The sequence below is a fragment of the Cyprinodon tularosa genome, unplaced genomic scaffold, assembly GCF_016077235.1.
Source record: "Cyprinodon tularosa strain WSP-4 unplaced genomic scaffold, ASM1607723v1 ctg798, whole genome shotgun sequence".
Taxonomy (NCBI): Eukaryota; Metazoa; Chordata; class Actinopteri; order Cyprinodontiformes; family Cyprinodontidae; genus Cyprinodon; species Cyprinodon tularosa.
The window spans coordinates 219304-238282 of record NW_024039560.1 but is presented as its reverse complement, the minus strand read 5'-3'; the positions used below and the strand labels follow the sequence as shown (position 1 = coordinate 238282).

At 38.9% G+C, this 18979-nt stretch overlaps 1 protein-coding gene across 1 annotated transcript; it reads right to left on the bottom strand.

Moving 5' to 3' along the window:
• On the bottom strand, nucleotides 1–18852 carry LOC119774023 (1-phosphatidylinositol 4,5-bisphosphate phosphodiesterase delta-4-like). Its single transcript, XM_038271288.1, has 16 exons — nucleotides 18700–18852; nucleotides 16017–16068; nucleotides 14825–14983; nucleotides 12386–12614; nucleotides 12128–12257; nucleotides 10546–10777; nucleotides 8723–8924; nucleotides 8420–8564; nucleotides 5420–5572; nucleotides 4257–4418; nucleotides 2414–2564; nucleotides 2135–2251; nucleotides 696–874; nucleotides 480–612; nucleotides 248–397; nucleotides 1–160 (listed from the first exon to the last, which is right to left on the bottom strand). The coding sequence occupies exons 2-16, from the start codon at nucleotides 16033–16035 to the stop codon at nucleotides 69–71; spliced, it is 2253 nt and encodes a 750-aa protein (XP_038127216.1). The 5' UTR covers nucleotides 16036–16068; nucleotides 18700–18852; the 3' UTR covers nucleotides 1–68.
• Between the last annotated feature and the right edge of the window lie 127 nt (nucleotides 18853–18979).

The following is an 18979-nucleotide window of genomic DNA, read 5'->3' as shown; positions in this document are numbered from 1 at the left end:
CATGTAAGACATTTAAACATGTTAATACTGACTAAAGTTTGGAGGGGACACTGAACTTGTTGACTTCTTCATGTGAGCTCTGAAATGCTAATGTTAACAAAAACAGAAGAAGGAGGGATGGAGGTTCCGTCTTTAGATAGCAGGTGTATGTGTCGGTACCCTGGAAGGAAGCAGAACAGTTGGCTTTGAATGACATCCTGACTTCACCTTCTGAAGACACAGAGGTGTCACTTTGTGTGCCGCTCACCTGGCTGGATGCACGTAAACGGAAGAGTGAACTGTCCGATGAAGTCGTTCCTGGACGCCTTGTCGTAGTCCTCCACCACGAAGCGGACCAGCGCCAGCTCAGGGGTGTGGATGATGAAATTCAGAGTTTCATTCCAGACCGGGTTAAAACCTGCAGGTCAAAGGGCAGCAGAGATGTTAACATCTTATTATTAATTTTTTGTGAATTTTATATATTTAAAGGAGTGTTGTACCATTATTGTTAATGTGGCTGGTCTCCTCCTTGGCCTGGTCCTGAGGGACACCGTAGACCTCCACTCTGACCAGTGGGTCTACAATCGATCCCTCTTTCTGGTTCACCTTTGGTAGCTGCTGAGCACTGATCACCTGATAAAACAGACGTCCAGATGAAAAACTGACATCCTGACATTATTCTTCTAATCTACACAGAATCCATTAGGGCTTTCAACCTGTATTGACAAGCGAAGCGGTTTGTAACCCTGTCGGTCTTCTGGTCTTTCCGGACTGAACTGACTTTTGCTGTCTCTCATAAAGCTGGGCTTGAGGACGTAACCGCAGCAGCCGTTCTGCCTGAAGAGACCATCATTCAGATCCATCTCCAGACCGGCTGTTTGGAAGTTTAGAGCCACTTTGGGAGACATAGTGGAAAATAATGTGATTAACTTTGATTTTCTTGTGTATTTTTTTCTTTATTGTATGCCTAATTGTACAGTTCTCTTCCAGAAATCAAAATAGATATGTCAAATTTGCAGATAAAAACTAAGCAGAGTCCAACGATGCATCCATCTTTAAAAGCTCTTTTACTGCTTTAAAAAATGAGGAAATGGCTGTGAGAGCAATCGATTTAAAGTACATTAACTAGTCAGATAATACAGAAGATTACAATTTGAAATTCAATGAAGTTCTAAATAGACTTTTTTTCCTTGCCTAACTTGTTTTGCACTTGTTCTAACTTATGGGATCCTAAATTAACAGTTTGTCTAGCAGTTCTGTGCAAATTTAAAAACAAGCTGCAGCCAATCAGCAGATGGACTCACAAAGGGAAAATATCAAAGCTATCTGCAGGTTTTAGGTTTCCTTGCTTACGATCCTCCAATTGCGCACAAAGAAATGTTTGCAACTAAAAAACTTTCCAATAATGTTGATTTGAGCAGATGTAGTTTCTACATTATTTTAAACATTTAGCTCAATAAAAAACCTTAAGTCAAAGTCAGGCATGTTTACTGTATGCAAATAAATAGCCTCATTTCCAAGAATGAAATTAATAATTTATCTTCAATCAGTGTTTCTTTTATCACCCATTGAAATGAGGTAATGGAATAGATTTTCCACTTTCATTTAAGTCCTGCAGTGGTGCATTAATACCTAAATGACTTATTGATTGACATTATCCACTCCCAACGTCCTTCCTCTATAAAAACCATCAAACTTTGTTTGCGATTGTGAACTGCCACATCAGATCAGAACCTGGATATGATGGGAGTTATATTTATATCCCTCTTCATCACTTCTATACCTACTCTGTTAGAGGCCTAGGAGGAAAAGCAAGAAACATTAACAGCTGACTAAAAGTGAAGTAAACTTTGCAGACAAACCGTTCAGATACATGCATCCTGAAAGTTGGTCCTTGAGGGCCGCTGTCCTGCAGGTTTTCGAGGTTTCTCTTCTTCAGCACTGCTGACTCTCATGATTACAGTTCAGCAAAAGCCTGTTAATCAACTATCAATGCAAATCAGCTCTTCTGGAGCAGTGAAACCTCTTAAACTTGCGGGACAGTGGCCATCGAGGACCGACTTTGAGGATGCCTGGTCCAGAATGTGAAGGAAGTGTCATGAGGCAATACTTTTTGAGCGGTTTTAACCAGCAGATGGCGGTATTTACTTCCTACCTATCTGGCACCCCACGTTCCACATGTCCTGTGGATTGTAGTTGGAGGAATCTGTCCTCAGTCCACTGGGGTAGGTTCTGCTCAGCTGCCGAGTGTTGTACTGAATGAACTGTGTCCCTGCAGAGAAAAACACATGCTGCTTTTCTGTATCTTTAACAATAAGCTCTCCCACCTACCACACTCAGCTAAAGTTGCGAAAGACTATATTTAAATGTAATATTCTAGTATTGCAGGTCAAAACAGCTACAAAGCCATTTATTTGTAATTAATACCACATACCTGCTTCTTTAGCAAGCTTCTTTGCTTTGGATTCAGAGAATGAAGACACCTCATAACACTTGGCCTGAGATTGAGCATGCTCAAAGCCATGGAAGTGAACACTCTTGCAGTAAACCACCAGGTCGGACAATTCTCTGGACAATTTGGACTTCTGCAAAAGGAAGAGTACAAAATATAAAATACTTATCAAACTAAATGTTTTCTTTTATTCCTAAATGTCTGATTATTTATGGACTGAGTTCAGTAAGGCTCTGCCATTACAAACCTGATGTGAAGGTAGCTCTAGGTAGTAATTTGGTTAAAATGCAGCGCAGTCTCAGATTGGTAGATGATTCAGTTTGTGTTTGGCTACAACATCCTACACGTTATCAGCTAAACAGTGTTAAGAGTTGCATAAAAACAACAACAAACAGAGTTCTGGGAACAGTTGACTCATCATATGATTCAGTCATGAAGGTAGCCATTAAAAGTAAAACCAACATTGTTTTGGAGCAAACCTGACAAACGTTCCTCACAAGAGGTAAGACACCTGAAACCAATAATCAGAAGCTATGTTTCCAGCAGTGTTTAAATCTCAGACAATAATTGCTGTTTTCTTTAAAATTTGCTTCAGTAGTTTAAAGAAAGAAATGATGGGATTTAGCTTCAACTGTATATTTTTAGTTCTGACTTTCCTGGGTTACACCTTTATGGAGCTTAAAACAAAGCACAAGAAAAAATATAATAAACAAAGAAATAAGAGTAAAAAAATGTAAAACTCTTAAAGGTGGGGTCAAGGTAGCTTTAAGCCATCTATGGTTTATGAAAAGAGCAATATTGCAAAGGAGGGTGTCTTTAATCTGCCTCTGTTGATGTTAAACCATATTTTATATTTGTATTTAAAGCTTTTATCAAGGACCCCAACACACACTAATCTAGGCTAACACTAACTAGGCAAAACGGTTAGGGGCAAACAGAGTGGGGCTTTTCAACTGAAATCCCACCTTTTACTGCAATAACCTTAACCTGAGCCACTGGACTGAAGAGTAATAAACTGATGGCAAAAGGTCAGAGGACCCAACCAGCCAGATTCTGAATTTACGACTGAACCCGAGTTAGACAAGAACAAGGACAAGAACATTCTATTATAGTAATATTATTGTAATATTAGTTTTTTTACTAGGAGGGGCTCAAAAGAGGCTCCTCTTCACAGGTTAAAAATGTTTGGTAAAAGATTTTATGGATAAATAAAAACATGTATATTTTGTACAGCAATACTAACTTTCCAAAAAAGTTAATGAACAATCCACTGGACTTTGTTTCCAAGTTTGAAGACGTTTTGCTTCCCATCCAGGAAGCTTTTTCATAAAAATAAAAAAAGGAAGTGAAGTGAAACGTCTTCAAACTTGGAAACAACTTTTAGTGGGTTGTTTTTAACTTTTTTGACTATGACTGAGTCCTACGACTGAGAATCTTGATCAGCATATTACTAACTTTCTAAGCTATGAAGCCAACCAGAAACTGGAACTCTGGGAGAAATGTTGCCTGGTAGTTAAACATGTTCTGGTACTAGCTAACTTATATGGCACTAACTAAAACAAAAATGTTTAATTCCTTTTAAGTTGATACATTCAAACACTGTCGTAATATGTAAGATATAAATGTATTTGTACAGCAACCAGTGTGTAGAAATTCCAGTGAGATACCAACAGTTAGAAGTATTAATAAACAGTTGAATAATTGATATATTTCTGATGGGAAGATTGGGATATCAGACTTCAGAGAACAACAGAAGCCAAAATTGGAGAATAACCAGTTCATGTAAATAAAAAAAACGGCAAAAGCTCGATGCATTAGAAATCACCTTGTTCGTCGTCTCTGCTGGTGGATCTTCTGTGCAGGGGCTTTCTGTGTCACCATTGGCGGCTTCGTCTTCATCGCTAACCTCATCAGTCAGAGTTTCATCCAGGCATGGTTCTAGCCCGCCAATTTTCTTGGCTTTCAGCAAAATCTTTCCCTTCAGTTCCTGTGTTGAACAATGAGGAAAACCAGGTTCTGTCCGTAGGATCTAGAGTCGGACTGAAGATGTTTTGTTTCTCTGCACTTAAGTGTTTCATAACTAAATGTAGCACTGCAGCACTGTCTTTTTCGACTAATTCCTCAGTGGATTCTCTTACAGCGTTCATCCACCATTACTTCAACTTTGCATTGATTGTTTTAAGAGCTTCAATGAAGAGAGAGCATCATTAGGTATAAATAGTAGTGCTTTTAACATCTGTGCTAAATGGAAAACAAGATGAAGTCTGATGTACATTTTTTAGATCACTTATTTTGGAACAAAGTTTTCATGAGATTCCTCAGCTTAGTATCTGGGAACAACTTTTGTCTTCTTGAATGAAAACCATAAACACATGCAACATTTGAGGTGAAGCTTATGAAATACAGAAAAGGGAAAGACTTTAAAAAGGAATCCTTTTTATTTAGCTAACCAAAATAATTTGGGAGACAGCTAGGGTGACGAGTTGCAAAACTAGAAGACTTGCAAGCAATCAGCCACTAAGACTAAGTTTTCCCCATGAGTACAATCAATCATTTTAAAGCTATGTATATTTCATTGCAAGCAATACAAAAAAACAACAAAATCTTTTAAGTTTTCAAGCAACTGTCGACTGTCACTAATTTAGTGCCTTATGAGTCAACACTCGATGCAAATTGCTGGATTTTGCTTCGATAGAAAACTTCTTATGCGATTTGAAAAATAAACTTAACTTGGCAGCGATTATAACTATAACCCACTGGGAATGTTTTGTAAAGTGCCTTGAGATGACGCGTATGAATTTGCATAGATTTAAGATGCCTTTAAAGGAAGAATGGGACAAGCTCCAGAAACATTTAATGCCAAAGATCTTTTATGTGTTGAGATGGAACCAATGGGAATCATTAATAAACTGAGAAACATAGTGCAATATATCATTGGTTTTAACTGTCTCTAGGATAAATCAGACAATGTTGAAGAAAAAGTAAAACCTGAGGCGAGGGAAGCAGCTGAGGTGTCTGTCCGTCCAGCGGGGCCGTCAATAGCATCTCGCCCAAAATTTGGCGAAGATGTTTGGCCATGATGGTCTGCTGCTCCACCCCACAGTGGTTCTCAAGAGACACAATGACAGGATAGTCGGACACCTGTTGGGGGGATAAGACAAAACCTGTACTTAGCTTAGAATAACAGCTATAATATTCATTTCTTTATACTCAGCTTAACAAATCAGCTTTGCCAAAACCTAATTACCCTTTGTCTATAAGTTTTTTTTTTTTGCTTCAACAGTTGCCTAAAGAGAACAATGTTTAATTGTACTGTCTCTATAAAAATAGATAAATGGATAATATCCATCTATCCATCTTCTCCCACTTATACTGTCTGGGTCACTGTCAGGCCGGATCCTATGTCCAGCAGTCTAGGCTAGAGGCGGGTACACCCTTGACAGGTTGCCAGTCTATCGCAGGGCAACATAGAAACTCAGAAAGACACACAACCATGCACACATGCACACACATATAAGGACAATTTAAAGAAGCCAACTGACCTAACAGTCATGTTTTTGGACTGTGGGAAGGAGCCAGAGTACCCATCCATACGCGGGGAGAACATGCAAACCCCATGCAGAAAGGAACCGTCTTTCTGCAAGGCAACAGTGCTACAGACTTCACCACCGTGCAGCACAACTAGATGCTAAATTAATAAAAACATCAAACTAACAAAGACAGTCTGAACAAGTGGTCCACTCAACTCCTGAGGTAACAGAGATTTTAAACTGCATTAAGATTAAGCCTTTTTATCAACACGCTCAGTCCACCGAGGACAAACATTGCGGTTTGAGGAATGGATTGTTTTCACATGGGGTAATGGTTAGATAATTATCAGAGACACTGGTTCAGTCTGTCAATTAGAGGTTTGTGCAACTTCATTAGTGAAATTTCCTGCAATAACACTTAGGGGGGATCGTTTCTGGTGAATGTGTCTTCTGTTTCAGGCCAACATAAGTGGACGGATAGGCATTACTTAAAAGACAGCAATTTATGTTTAAGAACAATGCAGTTCCAGATGTTACACGTGTTTTAATAGCAAACTCATTTGGTTCTTAACAGGTGATAAAATGATAAAATGTAGCTTTAGATGAACTTCAAATAAACACCTTATACCAGTTGTCAAGGTGAACATATTATAATTCAGGCTTATTTTGTTGGACCTGGTCTCTTTGCAGTCTTTAAATGAACCACAAACTCCTCCGTATACCAAAATGTTAAGAGTCACTTCAACAGCTGAGCCTCAGTCCAAACTGGGTCATCAACAGAACAATGATCCTAAACTAAACACTGCAGCAAGAGTTCTCATAAAAATATAAAAGAGAGATCCTATTTCTCCAATATGAGCCTCCCTGCTGCTGCTGCTGTTTTTCTCTTGATACACTTGGCCCTGACTTTAGTGGTCAGCTCTGTCTCTCTTCTACACATAGCTGTTAGCTGAGCCTCTACTATGCCTAACCCTGCCCACCGACAGGGGGGGGGACAAAGGGGTCAATTGTCCCTGGCCCAGGACAGAGGGGGGCCCAAAATTGACACTCTGACCATAAAAAATACAGGCAGATGTAATTTTTCAGAAAATATTTGTGATATAAATGTTTAATATCAGAGTAACTAAGTGTATTTAATAAGGGGGCCATTAGAATCCGCCCGACTCTACATAGAATGAACAACAATGGCGGGCTGCAACTTTTGAAGTTTGTTTCGCTGCAAACTAAGAATTTCAGATTTTCAGAAGTCCGGTGCACAGAAAAAAAAAGTGAAAAGGGAAGATGACATCAAAGGCTTGAGAGGCTAAATATAAAAAATAAACTGAGGATGAGTCAGGAAGAGGTCCAGGAACAGAATTGCAGAAGAAAGATGCCTATCAGAGCCAGGTAAAAAGCAATACGTTTATCAAAGTGGTTTTAAAGTATAGCATCCGCTAGCTAGTGTAAAGGGGAAAACAACTTTTATTTTACAAAAAAATACTTGAGCTTAGCGCCAGAAGAGAGGATAGATGGCACAGGTCCAGGTTCAGGGTGAAAGACAGAGCAGAGCAGGAGAGGAGGAAAGCGTAGCAGCTCTCCTGTCACAGCCGACAAAAATGACTGATTTTGATCAAGTGAACGTTGTGCATTTGATGACAAAAAAAGAAGCCTTTCTTAGGTTGATGAAGGTTCTCAGTCAGAAACGGAAAGCCTTTCTTAGAGATTGCAAATAAACTGCCAGCAGATTCCAAGGGAAGAGACTTTCCAAAGTATCCAACCTATTCTACCCCCCACAGTGGAATTTATATTGGCTAAGATACAGCAGGTCAAAAAAGGCCATATTTTGCCTGCTGTTCTGTTATGAAGTAGAGAAAAGACTTCAGTACCGCTGTAAGAGACTGATAAAGTCAGACAGAAAACCACTGCAGAGAGTTTCTGGTTCTGAAGGTGATCCTACAAGCTGAGCGATCATACTCGTACTCGTACTCGTCGTTTCCCGCTTTATCCGGAACTGGGTCGCGGAGGCAGCAGACTAAGCAGAGACTCCCAGAATTCCCTCTCCGCAGACAACTCCTCCAGCTCTGTTGGGGGAAGCCCTAGGCGCTCCCAGGCCAGCCGAGAGACGTAGTCTCTCCAGCGTGTCCTGGGTCGTCCCCTGGGCCTCCTCCCGGTGGGACGTGCCTGGAACACCTCCCAAGGGAGGCGTCCAGGGGGCATCCGAAGAAGATGTCCGAGCCACCTCAACTGACTCCTCTCGATGTGGAGGAGAACCGGCTCTACACTGAGCCTCTCCCGAATGACCGAGCTCCTCACCCTATCTCTAAGGGAGAGCCCAGCCACCCTGTGGAGAAAGCTCATTTCAGCCGCTTGTATCCGGGATCTCGTTCTTTCGGTCATGATCCAGATTTCATGAGCGATCATGTTATGTTTGCAATCACACCCCCCTGTTCATTCTATCATTCAAACATTTCCTCCTCACCTTAAAGGCGTACTCTTTAAGCGTTGAAATAATGTCCTTGAAGAGGATTTTTGAAGTTAGAGTGTGGCCATGATAGACGATGGGTTCCCCGTCACTGCCGTCCCAGCAGTCAACCTCCACACAGCGACAGCCTCTCTTCAGGGCTCTACAGAAGCAGAGACATTAAAAGCAACTGTGTCTTTATTCTGTTTGATGAAGGACTCAAACTCCCATTTCCTGACATTCAACAAGACAATTTGATATTTTCCTTTGTGCCTTGATGTTTAATTCTCATGTTAAGTGGTAAGTTCATGCAGTCCTCACTGGATGTATGCCTCCAGGCTGCTTTGCCCTCTCAGCTGGTCCTCCAGGAGGTAGGTGTTGTGTGAGGAGGAGATAAAGTAATGGCTGATTGGTTGGCTCATGTCCTGGTGAAGTTCAAGGAGCTCCGGCTTAAATATGGAGCCCTCCTGGGAACACAGGTACATCTGAAAGCCTTCCAGGGACATGGAGCTCTGATTCATGGCTGCAAAGAGATGGAGATACAAATCCAGTTTACACAGCAATTATATCCATGAAATATGGAAAGAACAAAAGATCAGATAGCTTAAATTGATGCTCACAAGGAGGAAAACAGATCTAAAGGGATAAGATACGGGGCTCTAATGGATAATAAATCATTCTTTATTTGTCATTATAGGCCTTTTACACCCGGCTATAACAGATAACCTGTTTTATTTTGGTAGGAAATACCAAGCACTGTTATGCTTTAATTTGATTTGGTTCACTTTCTCACTGAAATCTGCCTAAACCTACTGAGCATCAATTACTGCAGCTGCTTGTTTGAGGTAGTGTGGTCTAAAACAAGAAAGGACTTGGAAGGGAAAAAAGGCCCAAAGTAGAAGAACACAGAGATCATTGTTTGTTCAGAACATCAAACTTAAACAAACTGATGTTTTATGTTTTAACTTTCAAACCTTAAAGCTTTTTCTTTAAAAATCTGTAGCAGGCGAGGCAGTGTTAAGATTTAGTGTGTTTGGTTGAAGTCCTCTCATTGTTCTGCTGGATAAACCATTTGCATTTCCCAGCGTGAAAAAAACCGCACCAGGGTGAACTCGAAAGTGAAAGAAGACTTGTGTTTAAAAGAGCTTTAAATCTGCCCAAACAAACAGAACTGAAAGCGAATCAAACAATCCTGGGATGATGGTACACTAACTGTGACCCAGGAAGGTGTTAGCAAATTTGATATTTCATCTGAGAAACAAACTCCCTTCCACTTTCTTTATTTTGTGCGATATAGAGGAAGCACTTAAAAGTCAATATCAATATCAAATATATATTTTTTTTTTATATATTTTTTACCTGTATATATATATATTTTTTTTTTTTTTTGTGAACAAGCGCAAAACCCAATGCAGAATAGCAGAGAAACTGTTACCTTATAAGTACCACTAGCAGTTTCTAGTAATATGGTTTTCTGAAGTCCGGTTACACAAGGAAAAAAATGTGTTAAACTTGGACTTGGAAAAAAAAATTTACAACTATATTTTATTATATTGAAAGAACATAGAAAGGATTGCATTTGTGTTGGCATGGAAACAAAGTCAGATTTGAATTTCTGAGTTTTGTTTTTCTAAATTTTCTTGGGCTCTTTGGCCCCAAAATAGATCTGACTTGAATTTAGTTTTCACAAAATATGAATGCTTTCAGTTTGAGGATTTTTATAGCAGCTTCCAAACAATCTATCAAAGGTGTTTTTGTGTTTTGAACAAATTCTGACCCAAATTTGAGAAAACTCAACCCAGTCCATGCTTAATAACCATCAGTTTTCAGATAGGTGTTTTCCAGGTAGTCCAAATATAAATTAACAATTTCTAATGAGGAAATGTAATAGTTTAACTAATAATATTTATATCTTAATAAAAGAAATATGATCTTTTTCACTCCCTTATAAGGGTAGGTCCAACCAAACCTTTTCTACTCCTTTTATTTACAGTAAACTCAGTCAGTTTACTGGTTAAACAAACCCAACCATGTTCCCCTTACTGCATAAAACAACTCATGGGCAGATCTGGCGCTTTTCACTCATATACAGCTGGGGATGCTCATGCAGAAGCTGTAAATGACACCATGTGAAATGAAAGTACCCGTCTCAGAGGGTTCGTAAGCCTGGATCAGCTCCTGGGCATGCCTGGAACTCTGGTCACCTTCGCCCTGTTCAACCCTCAGAAAGTTTTCCAGTTCCTCCAATGTTAACTTCTCTCCATCTCCAGAATAGTCCTGGAACACCTTCCACACCTCATCTCTCTGAGTCAGCATCTTATAGAAGTGGACAAACTGCTCGATTTCTAGGGAACCGCTTTCCCATTTGTCAGCCATCTGGAAGAAAAGAAATTGGCTTTAACAAGATGGATATACAGAAATGTCTGCTTATAAGCGATATCCAAGTCATTTGTGCTTTATTTTGTGTTCCTTAATGTCCTCAAAGTATAAGTTAACATTGTTGTGTTTCATTTCTTAGATTATTTTTCTTTTTTTTTTTGTATATTTGGAGTTATTTTTCTGTGATTTATGTTAATTATCCCTACTAAGTAAAGCTTCTCTCACATTAATGAGTCTTCCTCCTTTAGTCTCCCTGCGTTCCTCCTCTATCAACTGTTCCACATAAGGCCTTGATTTTCCCACCTGCATTCAGTGTCATTCTGCATGTTTCCCTCTGTGTATATGCATTCTGGTTGTGACCTTTCATTTCTGGATTTTTCACTTATTCTACCTTTTCATCTGTATGTGCCCAATGCTCTGCTCTCCTTGTGCTACATCATCTTTATATTTTCTATTTTATCGTTAAAAGAACTCTGTTGTTAGTCTATTTCTGCCATTAGGTCATTTATCTAACCAAAACAAAGACAGTTTACCTTTGACCCACTAAATAATTTTACAAGATACAGCAGAGGATAATACTGTACCTTGGGAAAACTTGGATTTACAAGAGATTTGCTGACACACAACTTGGTAAGCAATTACAAAAAAAAAATATTATCCAGTTTAGGTAAATTGTTGTTCGCTTAATATAAGAATCTGAATAAATTGACAGAAAATGCATGTCAGGTTTTTGCTGGATATGACACCTCTTTTTCTCATCTCCACTTTTGAACTTTTTAAATGTTGTGGTTTTGTTTCAAACTCGATGACAGAAAAGAGGACATCAGATTATTCTGAAAGTGTGTAAAGAAAAAGCTAATTTACAACAAAAAACAGGAAAATGTATGTAAAAATACAAAACAGTGCAAAAGTAAACACTGTGAGACACAGAGCTAAAGTCTCGTAGATTATGACAGTTTATGATTAGAAATTTTATGGAGATAAAGGCACAACTATTAAGACAAAAAAAAAGCCAGAGACAATGAGACACATTTAGTTTCAGGAAGCTGTTATAGTCAGATGACTTTCTGCTTTCGTTCTGTGTCATTTGTTCTCCTGAACCCTTTTTCAATTTGCTTAAGTAATGTTTTCAACTTTTAACCTCTACTGGTTTTAAATAGTTAAGTGGCTCAGTGAAAAACACAAATGCAACCCACATTGGCGAATATAATGCAGCTTTATCTGTGTAAAAACTGCAGCATTCAGCAAGCAAAACAAAGTTTGACAAAAGCTTTACCACTTCTTGAGGATGGAAAAGACATTACTGGTTCTTTATCTCTAGAAACCCTTTTTAGACAAGACTCTTACTGTAAACAGATGCAGAGCATGATCTTCATTCATTTCCACATTCATCATCTTCAGCAGCGTCTTCACTTCTTTGAAGTTCATCTTCCCATCCTTGTTTTTATCGGCTTTCTGAAACCAGTCTCGCACCCATCTGAGAAGATGCTGAGGAAAACCTTAACCAATGCAAAAGCTCACATTTAATTATCACATGTCTGATCTAGTTAATGTAGGTAGAATCCTTTACTAACAGCATTCCTAAAACACCAGAGTTAGGGATACTGGTCTTGCCTCTCCTGTTCATCCATGGTTTGGGCTTTGTGAATCAGCTTGCGGACTCCCTGGATCCAAGCTTGGGCCTCCTCTGGAGAGTCGGCCACGAGGTCTAGGTTTCCTTGGCGTCCATGAAACACCAAAGTGAAGCAGAGCTCAGAGGGAAATTCTTCAGCGATGCTCAGCATGACCTCAGACTGATGGCCCTCACGCACTGCTTCCAGGTCCATCACTGAGACTGAGACACAAGTGTAGAACTATTACAGACAAAAGTCACTGTGGTGGGTTTCACGATTTATTGCAATCCAGTGATTTCTGTGATCAATAAGACAAAGCATCACTGTTATCACATTTTCTCCTTGACTTGTTTCTCCTGAATGGTCCTTCCTTCATCTTTGTATAATATATCAGTATTTCAACTTCCTTTAATTTTGCGGAATGACATTGAGCTGCAGTCTGGCACCAAATTGTCTGAATACTCAAGCCTCCTATTCAATAATCCTTCTAATTAATTAGATCTGATACCTGAGTCTCTTCATCCCGTTTTTAGATCTGTGTCTATCAGTTTGTACAATGGTTGCCATCAGAGCCCAAGATGTAAAAACTGTTCCTTTTTTTTTTTTTATGGGACTTTAAAATCTAGAAGCTAGAAAGAAATGCATTGATTTCCACACAGTTTGTGATCTTAGGTCAGTTTACACTTCTCCTTAAAATAATTTGCAACTATATTAACTGAGGTCTTATTTCTTTCTGTCCTTCAAACAAGTCAGACATTCTCTCATTTTTTTAAGATGATTCTTGATCAATACTAGAGTTCTCTGGGTTTTTGAGAAGGTTTTATTCAAATGTAGCATGCTTTCCAAAAAAAGCAAAGTTTTTTTTTTCAGTTCAGCAATACAACGTATGTAAAAGCAATTTCTATTAACTGAAATGTTAGGAAGGACAAAAATAATTTTCCATGCTGGCAGATACCGTTATCTCGAAATGAAAACATGAGAGACTAGCTGATTGATTGATCTTCTGAGAATATATAAAATTTACTTTGCACAAAGAACCCAATTTTCTTAAAGTATGCTATGAGTTCATAAAAAAAAGTATGATAAATCTTTAGTTGTCCAAGCAGGAATCAAACATCTCTAAGACTCGAGATAACTGATGCATATTTGGAACAATATGAAACAAATTGTTAAGAAATGGAAAAGGTGCATACAAAGAAACAAAATGGTAAGAAGTAAAAAGGGGTTCTGTTGTCACTCTTTGTTTGTGGGTTAAGTTGTTTTCGTTTCAGTCTAAGGAAGTGAGCAGAATCCTTTCATCAACTACTTGGCTGGGTTGTGCTTTTCAAACCATTTTATTTAGCTTTCCATCTCTGTTTCTGTGAGTATGCAAATAGATACTGGGAACAACAAAGAACAACAAAGTAAAAACCAGCCAGAGTCTGTTGTTGGGTTTTCATATATATAAACCACTAGAATACAATGACCAATTGCTTTAGCGGTATGTGTCTTTCATTCCATTTAATTTGGGGCACCATCTCTTTCTCTCTGATTTTGTTAATAATATTTTCCTTTAACTTATATTTGACTGATAATGATTCATTTTGACATATTTCAAAGAAAGTGACTTGTTTGGGGGCTTGTCCAGGATCTGAGCTTTTCTCATATTATGTTAGGTTCCCTTTGACCGTAAAACATTCAGACTTGTTATGTTTCGATTACTACCTCCCTCAAAGAGGTCATGTTTTCATCGATGTTGGTTCGTTTGTTTGTTGGTCTGTTTGTCTGTTTTCTAAATAACCAAAAAGGTTCTGGATGGATTTTGTTGAAATGTTCAGAGAAGGTGCATACTGCTACTGGGAATAAATTATTACAATTATTATTTGGTGATGATCCCGATCACTGGATCGGGATACAGCAGCATTTTGAAATGTTTTTTGTGAATACATTTGGTGGACACATAATATGTCGGGGAAAGTGAGCTACTATGCCGAGGTCTCAACTTTCCGAGCACTTTTTAAGTTTGTAAAAAGGATTAGAAATTGAACATAAACAAAGCAAGAAACAATTCACCCAAAATAATCAGATGCTATTATTGGAAAAATTTAAAAAGAAAACTTTGAAAAACTATTTAGAGTAATCTTAAGACCAATTTAAAAGATTTCAAGAATGTCATGCTCCAGATTAGAGATGGTTTTTAAAAGATGGGAATAACAAAGCTACAACCAAAGGAGGTCATTAATAAATATCTTTAAGTCTCTGACTTGGTTCTGTTCTGGAGAGCAGCTTTTTCTTTTTGTTCGACTCCTTTAACCCTTTAGGAGCATCTAAGGCTTTCTCCTTCATTTCCAGTTGTTTCATTCTCTCACTGAATACGATAACCTGTAATTTCCTCAATCACCTGTCAACTCATATGAAAGAGGCAATTCATGCTATGAGGGTGTGCACTTACAGGTTGAGTGGCCCTTTCCTGCCCATCTGGATTTGTACCAAATCGTCAGTCCATCCTCCAGCAGGCGAAAATGCCGCTGCTTCTTCCAGGAGCGGGACTTGATCTTCCTCAGAGTGGACCCACCCATCATCAGCTTGACGTGTGGGTCATCCTGGACACCTAAAGGAAATCATAGATATAATCATGACAAATGCTACACTTATGGTGGAAAGGTTTGGGAAGCACTGTTCTATAGATCCAGTTCATTTTCAGCTGAATTGTAAAGGAGATTTGGCAAATTACAGGTGGAAAAGGTTTTGAAACATTTTTCTTTCTTTTTCACAACAATGTGTAAAATCTTAAGTGCCACTGTATTTATACAGGCTGTTGGGAAAGTGAGTCAGCAGTGATTGCTAAAAGAAAATCTTTGCTTCTTTGAAGAAGAGAAGCAGGAAATCTCCCAGAATAAACTGCAACCAGTACTGAGGTCTGGTGGGAAGTTATGCTCAGTTTCATTCAGACGTGTCAAGTAACTGTCAAGTTCAAATTCTTCGTTACCTTACTTAAGTAGAGATTTTGGCTATCTATACTTCACTGAAGTAGTTACCTTTTAGACAACTTTACACTTTTCCCTTTTTTTAATTTAAACTAATTTTGGTTATGGCCTGTTAGTATTAAAAAAAATAAAAACCATCAAAATAATTAGTGTCATCCAGACAATTAATTTCTATGGGGTTGGACTCGGTACTGCTCCAACTTGTTGTTTCCCACATACTAAAAGTAATAGTTTTTCAACATGATGCAAAGTTAAATCTGACACTGTAAGTTATCAAACTAAGAAAATTAAGTATAAGGACATGATCATTCAGAATTTTACAAAAACTCGTTTAATAGGGTAGTGCACTAACCAGTATGTTTGAAGTATTTTTCTTTACTTTTCTTTACCCCCATTACTTTTATTTCTATACTTTAAGTAGTTTTAAAAATTGTACTTTTACATTTTTACTTGAATAAAAAGCGTAAGTTAATACTCTAACTTCTACAAAAATGTTTTAATAAACAGTGGGACTTTTACTTCTACTTGAGTAATAAATAATAATACTTTTGAAACCTCTGGTTCCATTTACTTGTGAACTTCAGGGAAAAACAAAGCAGAGTATCAAACCCAACATAATCTTCTAGGGAACAGATATTAGCAAAACAGTTGACTCACGTGAACCTTCAAGCTCCATCTTAATCTTTAGAACATGAGTGGAAATATTGTCCTGTAAAAGAAAGAGATGTTAGAGAAATCTTAACTTCTTTGAGTTCAAACTAAACTATTTGGAATAACTTCGCATTGTTAGACACTTAAGATATTAACAATTAGTTCTTGGTCAAATGTTTTCCAAGCTTTCTAAAGAATTTCCCTTGGTTCTGGGTGCTTTTTCGCTCATTAACAGTCCAGAAGACGTCCTGCTCTTCACAGCTCGGTAAAGATTTTCTTTGGCTCTAGTGTCATCTCCCTGGTGATGCAGGAATTTCTGGGCACTGTGTGAAGGAACCAGCATGTTCTCTATGTTGTATGATGAACACTAGCGCAGTGGGGTGGTGAGGTATGCTTATTATTATACTAAGGATCTTTATTTCCAATACAGGATCAACTGTGCAGACCGGATCTAAGTAAAACAGCTTACAGAAATCTATATTCCTGAGCTAACCATCTGTGTATTTTGAGACGTTCTGGTCTTTGATTAGATGGAAGCAGAAAGGCCGACTCAGACTGAGTGCTGACGAGGAGAAATCAGTGTTCAGGCTTTTACCACACTGGATGGAAACCAGGAGAGCACATACAGGCCGACTTCCCTGTGATTTATTGACTGTAATGCGGCCTCTCCAAAGGATCCAGATTTTTGATTGTATAAGAAAGAGTGTTGGCCATAAAGGTTGCTCCTGTTTTTGCTTTATTTCCCCTTGTATTCCTAACCTGATAACTTTGTCCCGCTCATTGGAGATCCCTCAAGCATGAAAACAACACATTTAAGGACATACAACAGCATCTTGATCAGATTCCATTCCATACTTGAACTAGGATACTTTCTTTAGCTTTCCAATACTTTCAAAGGTGGAATTCCTGATCTGCTGTGGATCATTGTTAGAGCTTTATATCACAAACAGATGATTTTATCTGCTCATGGATGGTCTGTTCATGAGTAGCAAAAAGAATCTGGTTCAGACAGAATTCATAGTTTGATAAAAAAAAAAAATAGCAGCCCCAGACCATCCCACAACCACCCCCATGCTTTTTCCCGTCTTTAAATGCTCTTAGCTTTACCCCAGATGAAGAAGGAAGCCAACCTTCTATAGAGGTTAACCTTTTTTCTTGTAAGTCCATAGAATATTTTCCAAAAGGTTTATCAAAATATTTGTTCTGTAAATGTAAGATCGTTCTATTTGTTCCTCTCGGTAAGCAGTGGTTCTGGCGTTGGAAATTTCCAATGAAGGTAGTAAGGTTTGCAGACCTGCAGATTTGGTCTGGTTCCCCTCTGATCTCGTGGATGAATCCTTGCTGTTTTCTCTGAGTAACTTTTTGTTGGACGGCCATTCCTGGGAAGGTCCTTCACTCTTCATGTTTTACTCCACTTTTTCTTCTAAATTATATCATCTTTAAATAGACAGATTGATCTTACAGACTTCGTTTCTCAGCTTTTCTTGAGTTTTTTTAAAACAGGGCATGCTGTGTGCTGCTATCAGTGATTTTTGTAAGGTATTTAGAAAAAAAAAAGTAAAGTTCAAGACCTTAACTGGTATTCGAGTTGGATTTTTGTAGGTGCACCATCATAAGTTCAACACCACCTGAGCAGTAAACAGTCTGTTAACATTTCTTCCAAAAGCTCTTGAGGTGAAAGAACCATTTCTGCCTTTTAAAATCTGCATATCAGCCTTGGATATGTTGAGCACAAATACAAAGCAAACCATCTGCATTTTATGCCTCAATCTGGGTCTCATTAAAAGCCTTAAAACTGTGAGACCAATCGTCTCCAACCTGCAGCTCGAACCTGAAAGCTGATCGTCTCTTTAGATCTCTGTTGTGTGCTGATAACCGGGGATCACACCAAGTCGGAAAGGAAAAGCTTTCTCAGGTTGCGGTAGCTGTTTCCCTGTGTAATAACTATCCTTTCCTTTCATTGTCCTGGGCTGTTTTTAACGTCCAAGCTCCTGCTTCCTTTCAAAAACTGTATGAGTTCCCCCACATTATGACTGACACTGTGAAAGGAATCCCTTTACAGCTGATTCACGGTTTAATATCCCGCCCAAAAAGAGAAGTGCTTGTGAAAGTGATGAATTCTTTCCACAGAACATTGTGTTAGCTCCTATTATTGTTCTTCAGGCATCACTTTTCTTTTCCATCCAGCTTTTCCAGCAGTCATCCTTCGCCTGACTCCATATCCAAACTTCTGAGCTGCTGTTTGGCCCTGATGTGTTGTTTTATTTTGGGGCCATTGAGTCACACACTTCATGAGGGAGTTAACTAATCACACACAAACCTAAACGCATGACTAAGAGGGGACATCTGACGGGATGAAAGCAGAGGATGTGTCATGAAGACCAGCAGCATCTGATGGCTTTATGCTGTGCAGAATTCCAGTTAGAATCAGTTTTTATGCACTCAAGAAACGTTGCACAACCCTCCTCTAGTGCTGAGGCATTAATCCAGGATTGTATTAATACATGTGACTATGTGAGGAATGCGACCCAGTAGAACCCTCCAAAAGTTTGGTTGTAGAGCCAGCAGGAATCTCAGAGTAAATTAGAACCAGAAGTAGAAATTGGACGCATCACCTCAGAAGAGTCTCCATGCATCTGCAGCTCAAGGGAGTAAGAATGACTCAGGAAAACTATAATATGACACTTACCAGAGTAATGTGGGCTCCAGGGTAGGTGGCCTTTAGGATGGAGAGAGTCCAGGGGATTAAACTGCCACTGAGACTCCAGGAGAGTCCTGGGACTGGCCTGCAGAGCTCCAAGTCTTTAAATAACTGGGAGTGTTTAAAGGGAAGTCTTTCACAGTCTGACTCCTCCCTTCCCTTTCCTTCAGTCCTGCTCGGTAGGAGAAACCTGATTCCCTATAGGCTCCACTGTACTCCACTCCCACCAGCCCTCCCCACCTCTCTCCCTCTTCTCCGCCAGCCTCCC